Source organism: Galendromus occidentalis, unplaced genomic scaffold (genome assembly GCF_000255335.2).
Source record: "Galendromus occidentalis unplaced genomic scaffold, Mocc_1.1 scf7180000077524, whole genome shotgun sequence".
NCBI lineage: Eukaryota > Metazoa > Arthropoda > Arachnida > Mesostigmata > Phytoseiidae > Galendromus > Galendromus occidentalis.
The window spans coordinates 1,621,396-1,638,641 of record NW_003805512.1 but is presented as its reverse complement, the minus strand read 5'-3'; the positions used below and the strand labels follow the sequence as shown (position 1 = coordinate 1,638,641).

Here is a 17,246-nt window from a genome sequence, read left to right as displayed (position 1 = left end):
AGAAGCGGTGGATTGAGTGGAAAATATAGGAACAGACGGATCTCCGGCGGATTTATTTCAAGGAACATAAATTCAATGAAAGATTCAGCCGATGATATGTCCAGAACGATATTGTAAGAGGTTCCCTCTCATGGTGAAGCTCCTAGTCCCGTCTCTATGCACGACGTAAGCATAGATAATATATATTATGCATGAATATACGGTATAAGATCTGTACGAGCATCCGGCTCGCGCTCAGCTGTTAATGCTAGTGAGTGGGACGCTACCGACTTTTTTGAGAACAATTCACCCTCCTGGGACGCTGACACCCTCGACCGGAGCAAAAAATATTTCCCTTCAAGGGGACATTAGACGTTCAATCATGCTATGGCATCTTGTCTGCTCTTCTCTCTATCTTTCGTGAAGTCGATTGAATTCCCGTTTGCGTCCTCCCTGTAACCGTAGTAACTGTTCTTGACGAATTCGTCGTGTCGATCGTACATCTCATCCATGAGCCAGTGGTGAGTGAGTTTGCCGGCCTTTCCACCCAGGTCTTCTGGGAGAATTTCGGGCGATATCCACTCGTGAAGAGAGCTCATGTCACTAGCGTGGAGTTGCACTCTCTCGCGGACCTGTTTTGGAACATGTTTCGTTGATTGCGTATTTGTCCACAGAAAGCCTGCGCGGGTCTGTGCCCACTCGCTGGGAGCATCACTCTTGCTTTTTTTCTCTTGTCTTCCCGGCAGCATAAGAAACAAAACAGCGTATTCGACCGTCTGCCTACCTTCTGGTTGAGGAATGGCTTCCCGAACGCCCAGATAATGTTGTAGATGTAAGAGTTGTTCACGATATGAGCACCTTTGAAGCGAGCAGGATAGCCGTCTTGACAACAAGTCATCAACGCCTGAGAGACACGAATGACTTCGATATCAGTGTCGCCTTTCCCCGGCCAATGAATCGCGAGCACGATGATGAATATTCCGGAACTCACCCTCACGACATCAGGCTGGAGGAATTTCAGGTAACGCAATTCAAGACCTTTGAAATTGAAAATGATTCTGAAACCGTTCAATTGACATTCCGGGTTTTTCAACACGTAGTCGAATGCAAGAGCGACTGGAGTGTACGTGTCCATCAGATCGTAACCCGATTCCGGGGTCCAGTCCCCGAATTGCATCACAATGATAGCGGTGCCGTCATATGGATTGCGATAGGGCAGAAGCATTCCCATTCTCAAGTCGTAAAGATGTTTGATATCTCTCGGTCCGAGACCGATCGGACAGAATTTTTCTGGACATATCAATCGGCACCTGTAGTACTGCCGCAGCAGACGGAAAGCTTTGTCGACGTCGAACTTCTTCGCTCGTAGGAACCGTAGCAAATAATCATCTTCGATTCGAGCTACGAACTCGCCCTGCTCATTGAGGAGCGCCCTGAACTCTTCGAGAGTTTCTCTCCTCAGTTCCTCAGTTTCTCCGAGGTCGTCCCTTGCCCTCTCTGCGAAACCTGCTTCTTCTCTCCAGCGACGAATGTTGAATTTCTCCAACTCGAAATCAATCATTTTGTTGCTCCTGAAACGCGAAGGAAGAATGTTTTGTTCTATCTGACACACTAGAAAATTCGAGCTCCTCCGCGAGAGTGATGACAAGCATAGTTACTCAATTCCGCGCGTTCGTTGCGACAACGGTTGCACCTATTGTGAGACGAAGTCAACTTCGGCTGCAAGACGAGCGCTTGCGCAAACAGAAAAACTCGACTGAGTGAGTTCCGTTTGCTCAGAGCACCCATCCCACTTTCATCAGCTGCTTGGACGCGAGACAACAGAGGGCTTCGTTCGCCTCAGTGGTTTCCACCAGAAACCGTTCACAGACTTCGCTCACAGTCGGTATATGCACATCTCTGGCTTTATGAACCGAAGATCTCAAAATCCCAAGCTCGATATTGTCGAGCGGCTACATGGGCTTCTGAACTTTGATTCCTACGATTAGAGTGGAGGAGAACTTCCGGCCCGATTGTCGAAGGCTGCCCGGCTGCCGCTGATCTTTTCCGAAGATCTTCGGACCCGAATCTCGATTCCGAGGCTTGTTTTGATTTAGCGTCCGTGAGGTGGACACGAGAAAATGAGACTTTGACGTCACAGGTTCAGCCTCGGGGCGATTACACCTTCGCGCCATGAGACGAGCTCTAGCAAAATGTCGAGGTTGTGTAACATAACACTGCCTTTCGCTCTCGACGGGACGCTTCTCTTCCAAGATTATTGAATGCTCTTTTGATCCGAGATAATGACAATGTCAATGGCCCTCCATGTCTCCACATGTAACTAGCATTTACTCGAAGGCTAATTCATTTATCTGATGATACCGAGGTTGCATTCAGATAGTGATAAACAACAAAACGCATCCAGAAATACAATACATGAGATTGCAGGACTTTACTGTTTCTTCTCGTCACGACCGTGTGTCGCCGGATGCGGTGCAAAAGAATCCGGTGAAAGCAGCGGGGATCACAACCCTCGGGATCGTCCGACTCGACGTTTTCATTGATTCAAGGCGAACGAATCAAGCCTTCCGTTCGGCCCTCCCATGCGATCCGAATTAATCTCACCCGCCGATCTGATCTCTTCGAGAAAAAAACTCATCGAGAAGTTCAAGACCACTCGCAAACGGTGGTGTAATTCAGCTCGCAAGGGAACATGCGGGGGCCCAGATCTCTGATCGGTGCAGGAAAAAGTCACGCATGAACTGAGTCGAGCTCATCAGTCATGCGCAGCATGTTGTGAGTCGACCGCGCCTGGAAATCGTCACTCATGAGTCGAGGGGCTTCGGAGAACATTATTGATCATGAAACTTGCACCGTACCCTTCATTCGGACTTTCGGGTACAGCAATCGAGAGTCCCTAGCCTTCGAATTACTTATCGGTGTTCGGAGGTGGTGATCCTCTATCAACTCACTGCTGGCTGGTCTTCTGTATGGGAGGGATGCATTCCTTGGCTTGGCTAGGTCCGAATGATGGGAATTAGCCATCCCGATTCCCATACGTAATGATTCGGATTGAGCTCGCACCGGGAGGCATCACCCGACGCCAGAGTCGCGAAACAGCGGGGTAGGGCGAGTAAGATAGAGACTCCGAAGAATAGTTTCTGACCCGCAGCATCACGAGAAGTCGGACCCGAATACAAGGGTCCGATAATTTTCCGATGCGATCATCTCCGCACCGGAATCGGTTTGAACTCACACGGCGTCCAAGCACAACTCACGTAAGCACAAATCGTGATAGACCTCGGCTCATGAAGTGTATAGTAGAGTACTCACATAGTTGCCGTGTTTGAACTCTCTACTGGGTAATAGCTCTTCTCGTGTTCTATAGCTGTGTATCGACAGATGTGATCTCTAAAAGACACACGCGAGCAAAACGGAATGGGCGAGAGAAGACCCGCTCGCATATCCCGGTAATGGAATCTTCTGTCTTTCCTCTGTGGTATTCTCCGATATCGTTTTCTCAGCGGTTGCACTACTGTCTGCACCACAATCTCGCTCATCCTCGCCGTCGTACAAAGCCTCTGCGGGAAAGAGGCGGCTTGCAAAATTGATTGTTTTCAGCTAAGGCTCACTCTACCCCTGACTCCAGCACCGGAGCGCATTTTTCGATTTTTCACGTGATCCTTCAGTAAATACAGTTCATCAGCTAGGGTCACCCCAGGTGAGTTAACCCCAGCCCCGGAGCCGATCTGAGGATGCTTATCCTCAATCCGAGAGTTATAACCCCGGTCTCGACAGTCGTTCCCCGGCTCTTCATCGACCCGCGGAAGTTGATTGCCGACGGATTTCGGAGTGATGGTATCCCTTGATCATCATTCATCATCTTTCGGCTCCGTATTCCGCAGCCGGACGGTGCTGAGAAAAGGTTCACCGAGTCGCCGTAGACGAGAGATGCCGCGATCCCAAGCTAAGGAGGAAAATGGGAATTCCGCTGCTACGAAGCGAAGCATAAAGTTCTAACAAGTAGGCGGAGTCCCCCACCTTGGAAGCGCATGCACCCGCCTGGAGCACGCCATTCGGAAATAGCTTCCCATGGGGAGCGCGTACGGGTACATCGGTCAATGAGGCTCATTCAGCACTATAAATGTTCTTTTTTTCATGAGCCTGACTCGTTCCGACCCATACTAGCCTTCAATCCCCAGTGTATGGTCATCCGAGACCGAGCCTGCGTTCGAAGATCTTCCGCGTTCCCGACATTGCTTAATTCGACCGATTCCCTCGAAATTCATGGAAACAATTCCGAAATCGAAACATTCGCCATCTATTTTTATTCGGGTCTTCCCGGAATTCCGATTCCCGGAGCGGGGACAACTGTACTCAAACTTTGGTGGATGGACAACGACTTCTTCCACTAAGACACAAATCTGTCTTCTCGCGAGGAGCGGACAGAAATCCATTGACGTCAGTGTTCATCGGGTGCAACGAGTTCCGAAGAATCGTCGGCGGATTTTTTTTCTTGCGGAATATTCGTGTTCTGTCACGAAGTTCTGGAGTTCGACTCTACATAATTGGATGCGCGGTCCTAAGGTACTCGAGAATCCGCGATGAAATCTGGATCCTTGAAGCTGGAGATGGAGCTCACGTCTGCCAGAACGTGTTTGATATTTATCATCACGGTTATGAAAGTTAAAACTCACGAGCACATGAAGTCGCATTCTCGGAGCGAAATTCGAATGCTGCGGGGAATTCAAGAACTCTCCTTCTTGCAGACGACCCGCGATCGAAGCTGTTCCGGGGTTCGATTCGTAATCTAGTCGGCGTGGAGGCTCGATCTGGTGTCTCGAAGCTGATACTGAGAATCTCCAATTGACCGAGTGCGATCGGATTCTGGGATTTCGCCCCTCTTCTAGGTAGTGATGTGGAGTCCTCAGACGATTCCAACCAGGGAGTGTCGTGGTAGAACATCAGGGTCCGGGCGAGCGACTGAGACTATTTTCTACTTTCCGACGCGGCACAGTGGATCAAAATGAGTTCTTAGGTGGACAAAAGTCATTTCGAATGTTTCGTACCAACTAATAGCTCGGCATGAAGAGCGATGTCTGGAAGTCGGAAAACCATAGAGATCTCGGAATTTCCTGCTGCTGCTACGGAATACACAACTACCGAATCAGAAGTTGGAATTCGGGCATCATGTGACTCTTTTTCCTCTCATCAATGAATTTCAAAAACGAAGCCACTCCACCCTTTCCGGCGCGGATGGAGGTTTGTTCCTAGCTCAGTTCTCGTCCGGATCTTAAGTTTGAACGAGATTCAGACCGGATCAGACATGTTTGAGGTTGCTTAGAAGGATCTCATGGATTCTTCCGAATTTTGTCAAACTTCGCGATACCAAAAGTATAGTGTCCCCTCGCGGCCCTTGGAGCTGTCAAGTCTGGGACACTCATCAGACCTCCGGCAATCAGGGAAATAAATATGGTCACCCGGTTTACCCGGTTACCGAATAATAATTTATTTTCGTCACCATGAAAATCTCCATTCACGAATGAGAAGCATAATTCCTTGGAGACACAGAGACCATAAAACGCCGAATTCCTTTATTGGACGCCATCGTTGGACGTTCGCGGTTTGCACGTCAATGTGCAGATAACGGCAGCACATGCGCGAACTGCAACAACGGTATCCGCTCGTGTAAGCAAAGTTCGCATTCATACTCCTAGTGGTGCGGTAAACTCGAGAACCCCTGAAGAAAAAGTCATCGAGCGTTGACCCAGAAGTAGCAGCTTCACTGAGGGTCGACCCAGAGATTGAAGTCGGGTCCTCGGAAGTCAATGATGACACTTCAAGCACAGAATGTACGGATGACACGGAGATTTCAAGCGACTCTTCGAGTGATTTCTGTTATTGACTCTAAGAAATAACATAATGTATTATGATCGCCTAAACCGTGATTGGTCAGTTTTTTCTTGTATATCCCGACTCGGAGACACTTCGCAAAGCGAAATTTCACGGAAAATAATTTTGTCCACCTAGAAACTCATTTTGATCCACTGTGCGCGGTCTCAACGGGTAGCCTCGATTCTCCTTGCCCGGCGGGATGCTCTGAATGCGAGAACTTCAATATGCAGAAACAGTCCCACCACGCAAATCCGACGAGGAAACTTCGAAGGCAAAAGAAGTCTTATGCTTGCGCTGCTCCGATGGTAATTGGCGCTTCCTAGCTTAAAAAAATATATCTCCTGGGGCAAACGCAGAACTCGTCCTGAAGCGAGCGTCAGGGGGGATTGAACGCTGAGCAGCCGATCACATTCACAGTGCGAGCTGTGAATGGGCAGGCTTCCGATACTTCGTCGGATGAGTTTCGACGAAGGAGATCCTCTTCTGGCCGAGGAAACGCACAAGGAAACTCTTTCCATCCATTCCGGCAAATCAACAGAATCTCATCAACCCAGAGATTATCGCGTTTACGTCATTCTCGGGGCAACGTGCGTGCACCGCAGATGAGCAGAGCACCGGGTGGTACAGACTAACGGGAGCGGAGAGAGACACGAAAAATCAGAACGAGAGATATCGAAGAATTGAAGAATTCCTTAGTAAACGTTGGCAACTGAAAAGAAGAATGCGTGGCCGGAAGTTCGACGTTTGCCAGATAGTCCATGAAGTAATGGATGGATTGTTGCGTGTTTGCGTGCTCAAGATTACGGAATAGCGATCTTTGAGATCACGTCGAAGAAGACCTCGCAGAGTTCGCGACAAAAACAGGACATCACGCAGACTCGAAAGTTTTGTTGATGATGGAGGTAAGGAGAGGCCCCAAAAGAGAAAAAGTTCCCCGATAAGTCTCAAGGCAATATCCTAGACCTAAATCACAGGAGGAAAACAATGACCGGGGTCGCAGCTCCCTCTCAAACTTGATGCATATCGCTCTATCGAGGCAGGATGCTGACCCTCGGCATTTGCGGTAGATTACGCCGAGAAAGGAGAGGTCGAACAATGTTCCCAGCATGATGTCGCCCGATACAGAGTGAAACATCCTACCGACCTCTTCAGAGTTTCGGCTGTCAATCCGTGAATACTGGCATCGGAAGAGCCCGCGTCGACATAATTCCAAGCGGTTCGATTTCTAACACGAAGGGAATCGCTGATTGTATTTCAGCATCGGCAAGCGATACTCGAGACATTCTTCGGCTCCGACAAGTCTCAATCGGCGGCGGTCTGGCTGGCGATGATTAAACGTAGTTCATTTCTGTCTCCCTGAGAGAAAATTCTTATAATTCATCATGTCGGCGGCCGCGATTTTTTACCACTACTACGTATTCTTTCTCATGGTGGGGCACCCCAAACCACGACTTAGATGCGCCAGCGAATCTTCCCCGACAGAGCTAGCGAAACCGGTCAGCTCGGATTCCGAAGCCCCGTTATCTGGCCTAGGAATGGCCGACGGATTGTTGCGCGAGCTCACTCAGGAACTCAGAACAGATTCCACGGGACATCAAAGTTGGAGTTCGGGAAGCCCCTCTATCAGAGAGGATAAGGGTATCCCGATTGAGCATCGAGAATCACCATGACGACCCAGAGCCCAGAGCATTGTCGGGACGTAATGTCTTCTTGAGAGGAAACCCTTCTCATGATTTCAAGCAGGACAAGCGTCTCCCAAGAGATACCTCCGTTTTGCTGATCCTTGCGGCGATTGACCGACATCATGAGCGCGAACTGGCTCCGGTCTCCAGGAGATTCGCCTCCTGCTCCGACTCCAAGGAAATCAGTCGAACCCGCACCCATTGCTTCCTCGTCGCGCAAGACGTCATCCGGTTGAGTATCGCTCTTGAATAATCTGGACCCCCGCGACTATTCCGCAGATATACTCGGGGGAGAATCTCCGAGAAACTTACCGATCGCTCTGTCGGGAGTCTCGCTAAACTTCCTGGCTGATTGCAAGGGTACCATCGAGACTCTCTCATCTCAAAGTCAATCGATTAGCTGAATACATACCATCATAGAACGATCCTTGCAAGTACCTCGTGTATATTCGTTTCCTGTATGATATACGTAAGTGTGGGTCGAACTCGCAGATCCCTGACGGAGATTACTCGGAATTTCTCCGCATAGAACAAATCAGCGAACGCACGAGTGACTTCTCAATACCCCGCTCACTGGGTTCTTCCAAGATTCAGGCAGGCTTCCCAATGAGATGAGGCCGAAGCTACGGCGAACCTCTATCCGATGCCATTCTATTGGACTACTGGCTGTTGCTCATGAGCTCATTCTTTAGTGAGCTGATTTACGGGAATTATAACATTCCATGATCCGCAGACTCGGCAATCGGGTTGAATGATGACGCCTCCGCGGAGTTGAGGAGCTCATGCCTCGCTCAATAATTCAAGAGAGAAAGGTTGATTCTACCCATGTGGCGGTCGCGCATGGCTCCGAAGAGCTCAACGCGCGGTATGTTCCGAGCCGAAAAACCCTACCATTGATCGGGGAATGAAGGCGATCTCGTGGAAGCAGAAACGCCTGGGGAATCTGGTCCCTCTCCTCGGACAATGTCTAGGACTGGGTTTTCAACACGGGATTCACGGTCGCGCCAGAAGCCGTGGATTCTTTTTCCGAGATGCCGTGAATTCTGTTTTTTTCTCCTCTCCAACGATTCAAGCTCAAGATCGGCCCTCCATCTGCACTAGCCTAGGGGCTGGTGGCATGCATCGCAGTGCACGGCACCGAAGTCGTGCACGCTGCCGTTGAGTGGACCGCTCTTCCTTCGCAGCCACTGCGTATTCTCCGGACCCTGTTGTGATTGGACCGCGGTCGGTGTCGGAAACGTAGTGGGCGTTCCACCAACAAAAAGCGTCGAAGTCCGGAACGAAGTCTCATTGCGATTCCCAAACCTTGCAAAGAGTGCTCCCATTTTTCTGAGTGTGCCCGTGAGTTGTGTCGCAGCAGAACGGTCTTTTGTCTATATTCCGACGCACTTCGTGACGAGCATAGGTCGATGGAAGAAAGCAGTCTCTCTATGCACAACATGCTCTGCCGGGATGCAGCGATGCCTGAAGTATCGTGAGGAGATAGATAAGTTAGGTCTGATAAACGATGAACACGTCGAAAAAGATTCTTGACACCGTTTTCTCCTGCTTACAGATTTTTTCCCGGGAAATATTCAATGGTGATGCGCAACTTCGGGCAAGGCTCCATGCGATTGAGAACAAATTTATGGCACCGTGATTTTCGGGACAATATGCCGTGAATTCACCATGAATTTCCGGGAAAATTACCGTGATAAACTCCCAGCCCTAATCCTGTCTATCCGATCGTCGCACCTCGATCGCACCATCGATCCATTTGTCGTTAATTCTCTGAGCAGGTGCCGGTCGAGATAGCTATGAGCGGACATGCAGAGCTCCGTGCGTGTACCGCGGGAGGGACGTGTAGTTCTTCATAAGGGAAATTCCCACTGGGAGCATAAAAACTCCAATGCTCGCAATATCTCGAGCTCATTGCGATTGCGGAGCCGTACCTTCTCTGGACGCTAATTATTCCTCTCATCATCACTCTCGATCCGTCAGCACGGAAGCGGTCTCCTTGCGGCAAGCTGCGCGTTCCTGCAGACGAAGTTTTTCCCGAACAATGCAGGTGCCAAGGTCAGGCACGCTTTTTATTCCGAAGCGAGGATCGCATGGGCCTCGGATATTTCGCGGAAGAACTTGGTGCATCGATGGAGAGCCTCGATTGTTTTATTGGGACCGAAGCTCTTTTCTAGCTCTGGGAATCGAATCGAGTCCACTTGAGATTTCGAGCCAGGTCGCGCGATGATTCCTCAAGCAGCATCCGAGTAGTCTGAGCGGAAGTTCCCCGACGACAAATTATCCCTGGCGTGGGACGAGCGGACTCCAGCGAAAGCGGAGGACTCCGGGCCTGTCGAGCGAGGTGGCGCGGATACAGTAAACTCGACCCGAGCAGATGTCCTTTGCTCTCTCAGGTCCTCTTTCGAAATGGGTCTAGGCTCCCCAGAGACTATTCGCAGAGATCCTCTCGAGTCGAGGGGATCCAATCACAGCTCCTTCCGAGCTCTAATCTATTCGGGTTGCAACCTGCGAGTCATTCACATACCTCTGATCTTTCGATAGTGGCCCCGGCAGAATGTATTTTCTCAGGGAGGGGCTACTCTGACAGGGGCCTGCATTGATTGAGAAGATCGGGAGGGCTTGGACCTGGCGCCTCGCGGGATCGGATCCGAGCGTAAACTTATCAAACGATAGCTCTTTATCACGATCAGAATCCACCTCCTCGTCAAGTCCCCTCACCCACATAGGGCAGTTTATGTCGGCGGGAGGTGAACTTCGAGGAGTCCTCATTATCTGAACCCGATGTGGATGAAATATCGGGAGCTTCGGTGGCAGATCCGCGCGTGACAGAAGCTCTCACCGCTCCCTGGCTCCGACAATTTTGAAGAACCTCTCAAGCGGCAGACGTGCGGAGGAAAGTTTCGCTGTCGATCCGTTTGTCGTCCGTCCGGTGGGTCGTTCAGTCGGTCACTTCGAGAGCACTAAGATTCGAGCCATGGGCTGCCGAACCCGTTAATTAAAGTTTTTCACAAATCGGACAAGCGCAGAAAGAAGCTCTCCACTTGTCTCAGAGTTTCCTGAGCGCCCTGCTGTTTGAATGTCCGTCTCTCGTCCTCCGTACAGTCTATTTCCAGCCCGAAGTGTAAGTCCGCAGTTTTCACGAGAGTCCGAGTCCCGCCAAGGGACGGAAACGCTCATGGATCATGGACATTCGAATCTAATTTCAATGCTGCTGAGCGGACCTGTCCCACAATGAAACTCGCTGTGCTATAAGACCCGGTATCGCGTATCCTGTCCAGAGTCCGCTCAGCGAGGATGCTCCTACGCGGTCGGGGCTCATGGCCGAGTCGACACCGGCTTTTTACGACATGGACGTAGTTTGAGAGAGTCTGATATGGTCCAATGAGGGGACAGGCCTACCTTATGAGACAGATCCCTGCAGCGAAAAGCCGCTGGGCGGAGGTGTAAAATTGGTCGGAGACACAGTACCATCCGGTAGCGGTGGCTGACGATTACTAGGTTTTGCCTGCCAGAGATTCCGCGATTTCAGAGCGCGCGCCTTGGAGTGATCTCCAGGTGTCCGAGCCGCGGATGAGAAAAGAACATTGTCCGATGGGGCCTATCGCCCTTAGACACCGACGAGCGGAAGAACTCGGGATACCATAAAAGGAGCGAAAATTCATAGAAGCCTAAATAATTCACGGATCCTCAACCCCATCGGTTGCCGCAGAGAATCGCTGAACCCGCTTGCCCCTTCCTCGCCGGAGCTACTCTCGGTGAGTGATCATAGACAGAATGCATTCTGGGTAAATGAGTGGACTCAAATCTTCGAACAGGGACCAGGGACCCGAGGATCTTGTTGATTCTCGCGCGCCATCCTTAGGTTATCGGCGTGACCGGCAAACCTGAAACCATGCGAATAGAATTGAACCGGGGACGATGTTCCATGTCCGATCAGGATGACATGAGCTCAACGATTTCGAGGTTCGCTCAGAGACCAATCGCAATCTCGCTTTTGACCGACGAAAAACTCAAGCTGAGGCTTCGGTAGAGTCTCGAGAAATTCGGGGACCGACATATTGCTTCGGAAGCGGTACCGTCCTAGGTCCTCCAAGCGGGGGAAGTGTCTTGTTTCGCATGATGCTCTCGGTTCTCGCTTTCCTCGCGTCCTCTTCGTCTTTTTTCGGGACCACCGTGGGACGGAAATTGTTGTGTGACGAAAATAATGCGTGTCTCAGTGTGCGCTTTTCCTACTGGGCCTCGGAGGCCAGCGAGGTTTAGCCGGGGCCCTCTCTTCCCAGGATTAGGTACTACCTTCATTTTGGCGCGAAGTTCATCAAGCCGAGTTTTTTGGCTCAACAAGAACGCCGACAGAATGACAATGACGGGGCGACTAATTGAAGCACAAAAACTCCCCAGTTTCCAGGGACCTTTCGAGATCTGATGGAAATCATTCTCGATTGCGAAAAAAATTTTCCCTATGATACAATGGCAGGAGACGAGATTGGGACAACCAGGTAAATTCTAGCATCGTTCCTTCCCCAGGAGGGGCGAGATCACCCTCGAAGTGCCCTCGTTGGCGCCATCGAACTTCGAACTAATCAAGAAGACCTGGTTTGAGACTTCCATGCCTGATCACTAGAATAAACTAAGAGTCTGCTCCCGTGCGGAAGAAATTAATGACAAAGTTTGTCTTTGCCCAGATTAGACGTCCGCTGCCAGGAGTCTCCGTTTCCCGCATGGTACCGACAGAGCGAATACCCGTCAAGGAATCACTTCTCATGAGATCCAATGCAGATATTGCTTCAGTAGAAGTTCGCAGGAGTCTCCCCACCGAGCCTGCAGACTGAAACAACGACCTGTCGGCCGACCGGACCTGCAACGTCAAGTTGACTTGCAAGACTAATAAGCGCCGCACTTCTTGCTAATGGATATTTTTCAAGCTACCTTCGAGGCTCTGGAATGGTCTCCGCACTCTGCTGATCCGCGGTCAAGCGAGCGGAGACGGCTCGCATGACCGCGAACCCCATCGGAAGTTCAAAAAATTTCTGCGGAGATCCGAGCACGACAGCCGGTACCGGGCGTCACGTGGGGCGGTCAAGCAACCAGCGGGGTAGCATCTACCCCGGTCGTCGGACCTCTGACCATTTATTAGCATTGTAGTAGAACGGGTGGGATCATCAATCGGAGGAGAAGCTTGAGGCGACCCACATCAATCAAGCAGCCGAGCCCCACGTGAACAGTGATGAGAGATGTCTGGGAGCTCTGCATCTGCGTGGAGCCTAACGGAGTTCCCTGAAGCGTGCTCGGGGCGTGGTTTCTGTGATTTCCTGGAATTGCATCTCACCATAGGACGAGACCCTGACTCGAACGGTGTCAGTAGCTGCAACTTGGAGCATTCGTTTCCGCCCTGACCAATTTGTCGCCTGGGAAAGTTGCGAATCACTCCCTTCTGCTGTTCCTTACAGATTGTCTGACGAGTGATACTCTACCGAGACGGAAACGAAGAAGGAGTCGTGGGTCTCGAGGTGCACACAAACCTAAAGTTCGAGAGAAGATTACCTCTCGATCCCGAGCTCATTCGCTCTCCTGGCGCAGACTGCGTGAACGAATTTCGATACCTCCTTCCGATATGAGAGTTGAGTCCTCCTGGGGAATATGCTGGAGTTGCTCTCACGGCCCCCCCAGTTTTTATTGTGATGATAATCTCGGTAGAGATCCTGTTTAGATCAAGGAGAGGGTAGAGCTGCTCCCGAATCCGGGGAGGGAGGGGGAACTAATTTTGTAACGGTGGGGATTTCATCACTGTCGTCTCATTTAGGGGTCGAAGAGATCAAAGCTCTCTCGATCCTCAATTTGTATTCGTACGGCAGAGCCGGAGAAGCTCCCGGTTTTCCTTCGAGTGGATTTGCACTCGGAATGAGCTCTTCTTGCCGCAGAACTTGCGAGTGCGCACAGCGATTCTCCAAACAGGCAAAAACGAGCTCAACGTTCAATTTCATTTCGAGGCCTGCGTGGGGGATTCGCGGAAGATTATTTACGGTGGATGTCTCCCGATTCTGATTACATGCATCCGGAATACGGAACGAAATGACGTCTGCACGGAGATCCTTCTCGAAGTGTATTCTCACTGCGCGGTTCCTGACGCACTTGCGAAAAACATTCGTCGTAGGAATATTGATTCCTGGTGCCGGGGGTGGCAATTCATTGGCGCTCGCAGCTCCGAGGTGCCCGGCACCGAGGGCTAATAATTAATCGTCTGTTCGAGGAGCATCCATCGCATCCGGTTTCGGATGGATAGCTTCTGGGTCGCCAAGGTCGAGCTTCTCCGGACAAAGTTTTTCCGTGCTATGATTTACTTCCGAGATCTCATAATTGTTAAGAAATATCTGTGGATCCCGCCCAGGTGTATGAAGTATCATCACGGACAGCTTTCGTCCGTGCCTCGTGTCGAACAGTCGTCAGTCGGCGAGTGAGCATCATCCTTGATTCGATGAGTGCCTGACGGCACCACATCGATGACATGCCGGAAGAAAATGACTTAGTATAATGACTTATTCGGCCGTCATATATTCAATGAATGTCGCGATTCGTGGCAGATGCCATAACTTATAGACATCGCCAAGGACACGAGTCATCAAGAATTCCACTTATTGATCTCATCGAGGAATGTGATGGAGCGTCCACTCCTATTTGCTCGGCAGAGGAACTACAAGCTTCTGTTCGGGATGCATTTCCTTCAGAGGTCACAGAAGAGCTCCGGACACTTTCACCCCTGCCCCCATTTCATGAGACGATCACCAGCGAATCAAGGAAATCGTCGGCGTCTGTCAGACAGCGATTCGATTTGCAGGATACGGAGATGCACAAAGTAGTTTCCCGGCTGAGTTCATGCTACAACACCGACTGTGTCCCCATTTTATAGCTCGGGGGGCCTTTTTCGTGCGCCAACAGCCATTTGAATAGAATAGGCCGAAGCGAATGAGTTTCCCCACTATCGAAAGGACCTTTGTCAGGGCGAACAATTTGGTTTCAGCGCTATGCTTGAATTCCTCCCGATCGCGACTGCCCCATCGATCCACAGGTCAGAGAAATAGCATTGCGAATGGGATTCTGAGTCTGCGTTTTCTGGCCATTGGAGACTCCCGATGAGCGGAAGCTTCATTCGTCTCAGATTTCTTATCCGAGTACTCTACTCGCGGATGTTGTCAGCCATGGCGCACAGCTATATAATATTTATGAAGCGCATGTGTTTCTCATTCCATGGACCCGTTCGTGGAGAGTCGCTCTCCATGGACCAGAAAACCAGGCAGACAACCTGTCCCAAACCGAAAGATGCGCTGTTGTGGTGTCTGCCTTTATGTTCCCGTCGCTTTCTGTCTGTTGGCGACGGCAGCTCACAATGAAGAAGAAAAGCTCTTCCGGACGCTCCTCAATTCATCCACCTACGACAGTGAAGTACGACCACCATCCAGATCAAAGGTAATTGCTTCACTTTGCGCGGAAAACTCGACCGAGAGAACAACCATTCTTCACTACGAGTCTCCCTGGCATCTCAGCACAATGTTGGATCATGTTGTATCCGTCCCCGAGGAGCCGGTCTGAGAGTATGGATGGTAAGGGGAAGGGTTGCTCATCAGCTCATCAGTCCCATGGAAAAGATTCTAACGATAAGATGAACCGACAACAATGATTACCGATCACTGATCAGTGATCCATGTGCAGTGATCAGCAATCTTGGCTTCTTGTTCGATCAAGAGGTATTCCATGCCGAGGACTGCTAGGCTTCACAAATTATCGACGGTTTTCCTCTAGACGCTCTGATGGGCAGCCGCGAATTACCGCCCTTGATAGCCGTGGTTTACCATAGAAATTCCATTCCATGAAGCCTCTCCAACACTATTACTCCTCCCCGTTGTAGAAGATGGATTCGATTGCTCTTGCCCGTTAAGACCCTGGTTGAGGGAAACTCCTCGTAACATTCACTTCGTGGAGTCACATCTTGCGGTTCATGCCCTTGAATCGAGAGACGATCACGTATTCGTCATGGGATTCGGTCATGAAGAGAAACCTGTGGAAAGAGACGCTGTAACATATTGAATGCTCCACTGTCCGCAGATCATGGTCCGAGTCAACGTTTTTGTTCGGGACGTCTTCTACCTGGATGAAATCAAGAGAGAGCTTGGCCTGCAGGTCAGTTCACGAGAAGTACCCTCCGATGTTATTCTACGACTCCGGTCATCTCCGCCGCTCTAACGAGAAAGCCTTCGCTCTCCTCCGTGCCCTTCCGAATACCATGCAAAACCCATGACGCAATTCCTTGCTTTCGAGATCGGATCTCTTGCGGCACGGCCTCGGACGTTCGCTTGCCCAGAAAAAGTTCATTGCCGCTGAAACTGCATCCCCGAATCCCCAGGACTTATAGCTCCGACCTGCAAATAGAACAAATAACGAGCTCAGAATAGAAGCGAGCTGATTTCCACAGGTGACACTCCGACTGCGGTGGAAAGACCAGCGGCTCGTCTTCAATGCATCTTCGAATTTAAACCATCTTATCTTGAGCCCGTCGCGATCGCAGAACTCGCCCTGGGTTCCCAGAGTTTTCATAATGAACGAGAAGGAAGCTCCGATTCACCACACGCCCCCGGATAATGCTGTGATGAGAATATATCCGAACGGACAGGTAGACCGATAGATTGAAATGAGTTGTTCGTTCACCGCACCGCGAGCGCGCCTAACACTCTTCCCTCCAGGTTCATCACAGCACTCGGCTTTCGCTCAGACTCACGTGTCCTGCGAATCCGAAGTATTTTCCGTTTGGTTCGGCTCAATGTCCGCTGAAAATATCGTCGAATTCCCTAGAAATAGCCGAAATGCTCTTGAGCTGGGACGATGGCAGCCCGGTATTTCATAAAGGTAAACCTGCGCAATCTGTCGACGTCATGCGTTTCGTGAAGCGGATCCATATCAGGCTAACGTGCAATATATTTTGTCAACTTTGAAGGAATCGAGCTTGACGGTTATTTGCTGAACAATTCTTCCGTGAAGGCAGAACAGTGTGTGGCCACCACAAAATGGGGAAAATATTCCTGTGTGACTTCAATATTCCATTTTACGAGGATGCCTCGCCGCTGGTTCCTAACTTTCTACCTACCCTGCCTCGGGCTAATGTCTTGCGCTGTTTTGGCGGCCATTCTCCGGAAGAAAAATGAGAATGTGGTCAACGCGTTCTGCTTTGTTGCCTGCGTCGGGATAAGTTTGCAGGTTTGTAGTTGATAGCAAGTGTCGTCATCAAGATCACGCTTTGCTCTTCCGCGGAGTGAAATAGGGGGGAAGAGGAACGAAGTGTTCCGCTTGATAATTAATGAATGCCTAAGCTCGACTACAACATTGACCTCGAAACCGCCACAGAAGTTATTGGGAAACCAACTCAGAGACAGCGACTCCCGAACATAATACTTTTTGACGGTCTGAGAATTCGACAAGCTTCAATACTAGGATAAAATCCCTTCACGAGGTGAATCTGAGACGAGACATGCCATAACTCTACATTAGCGTCGGAGCCTTGACTTTCACGTTCACCTTCCTGCTTGTTTCCCCGTGTCAACAGCATTTATGCTAATCATCGCTATTCTGACTCTGATGGACAGCCTCCACACTAGGGAGCCTGGCACTAGGAGAGGAAGGGGGGGGGCGCCAGTGGCGTACGCAGGATTTTCCTTGGGGGGGGGG

General features: G+C 50.5%; 2 protein-coding genes across 2 annotated transcripts in view; one reads left to right on the top strand and one right to left on the bottom strand.

Annotated features, from left to right (window-relative positions):
- Positions 1–33: 33 nt before the first annotated feature.
- On the bottom strand, positions 34–3,358 carry LOC100901367 (alpha-tocopherol transfer protein-like). Its single transcript, XM_003747564.1, has 4 exons — positions 3,292–3,358; positions 971–1,550; positions 764–883; positions 34–611 (listed from the first exon to the last, which is right to left on the bottom strand). Coding segments are annotated over exons 1-4 (954 nt in total). The 5' UTR covers positions 3,294–3,358; the 3' UTR covers positions 34–359.
- Positions 3,359–14,849: 11,491 nt separating this feature from the next.
- LOC114828455 (glutamate-gated chloride channel-like) overlaps positions 14,850–17,246 on the top strand; it is a 42,183-nt gene continuing 39,786 nt past the window's right edge. The window contains exons 1-5 of the mRNA XM_029112684.1: positions 14,850–14,996; positions 15,633–15,707; positions 16,000–16,197; positions 16,268–16,430; positions 16,519–16,785. Of these exons, the coding sequence (XP_028968517.1) occupies positions 14,850–14,996; positions 15,633–15,707; positions 16,000–16,197; positions 16,268–16,430; positions 16,519–16,785 (850 nt within the window). The remainder of the gene's footprint in view (positions 14,997–15,632; positions 15,708–15,999; positions 16,198–16,267; positions 16,431–16,518; positions 16,786–17,246) is intronic.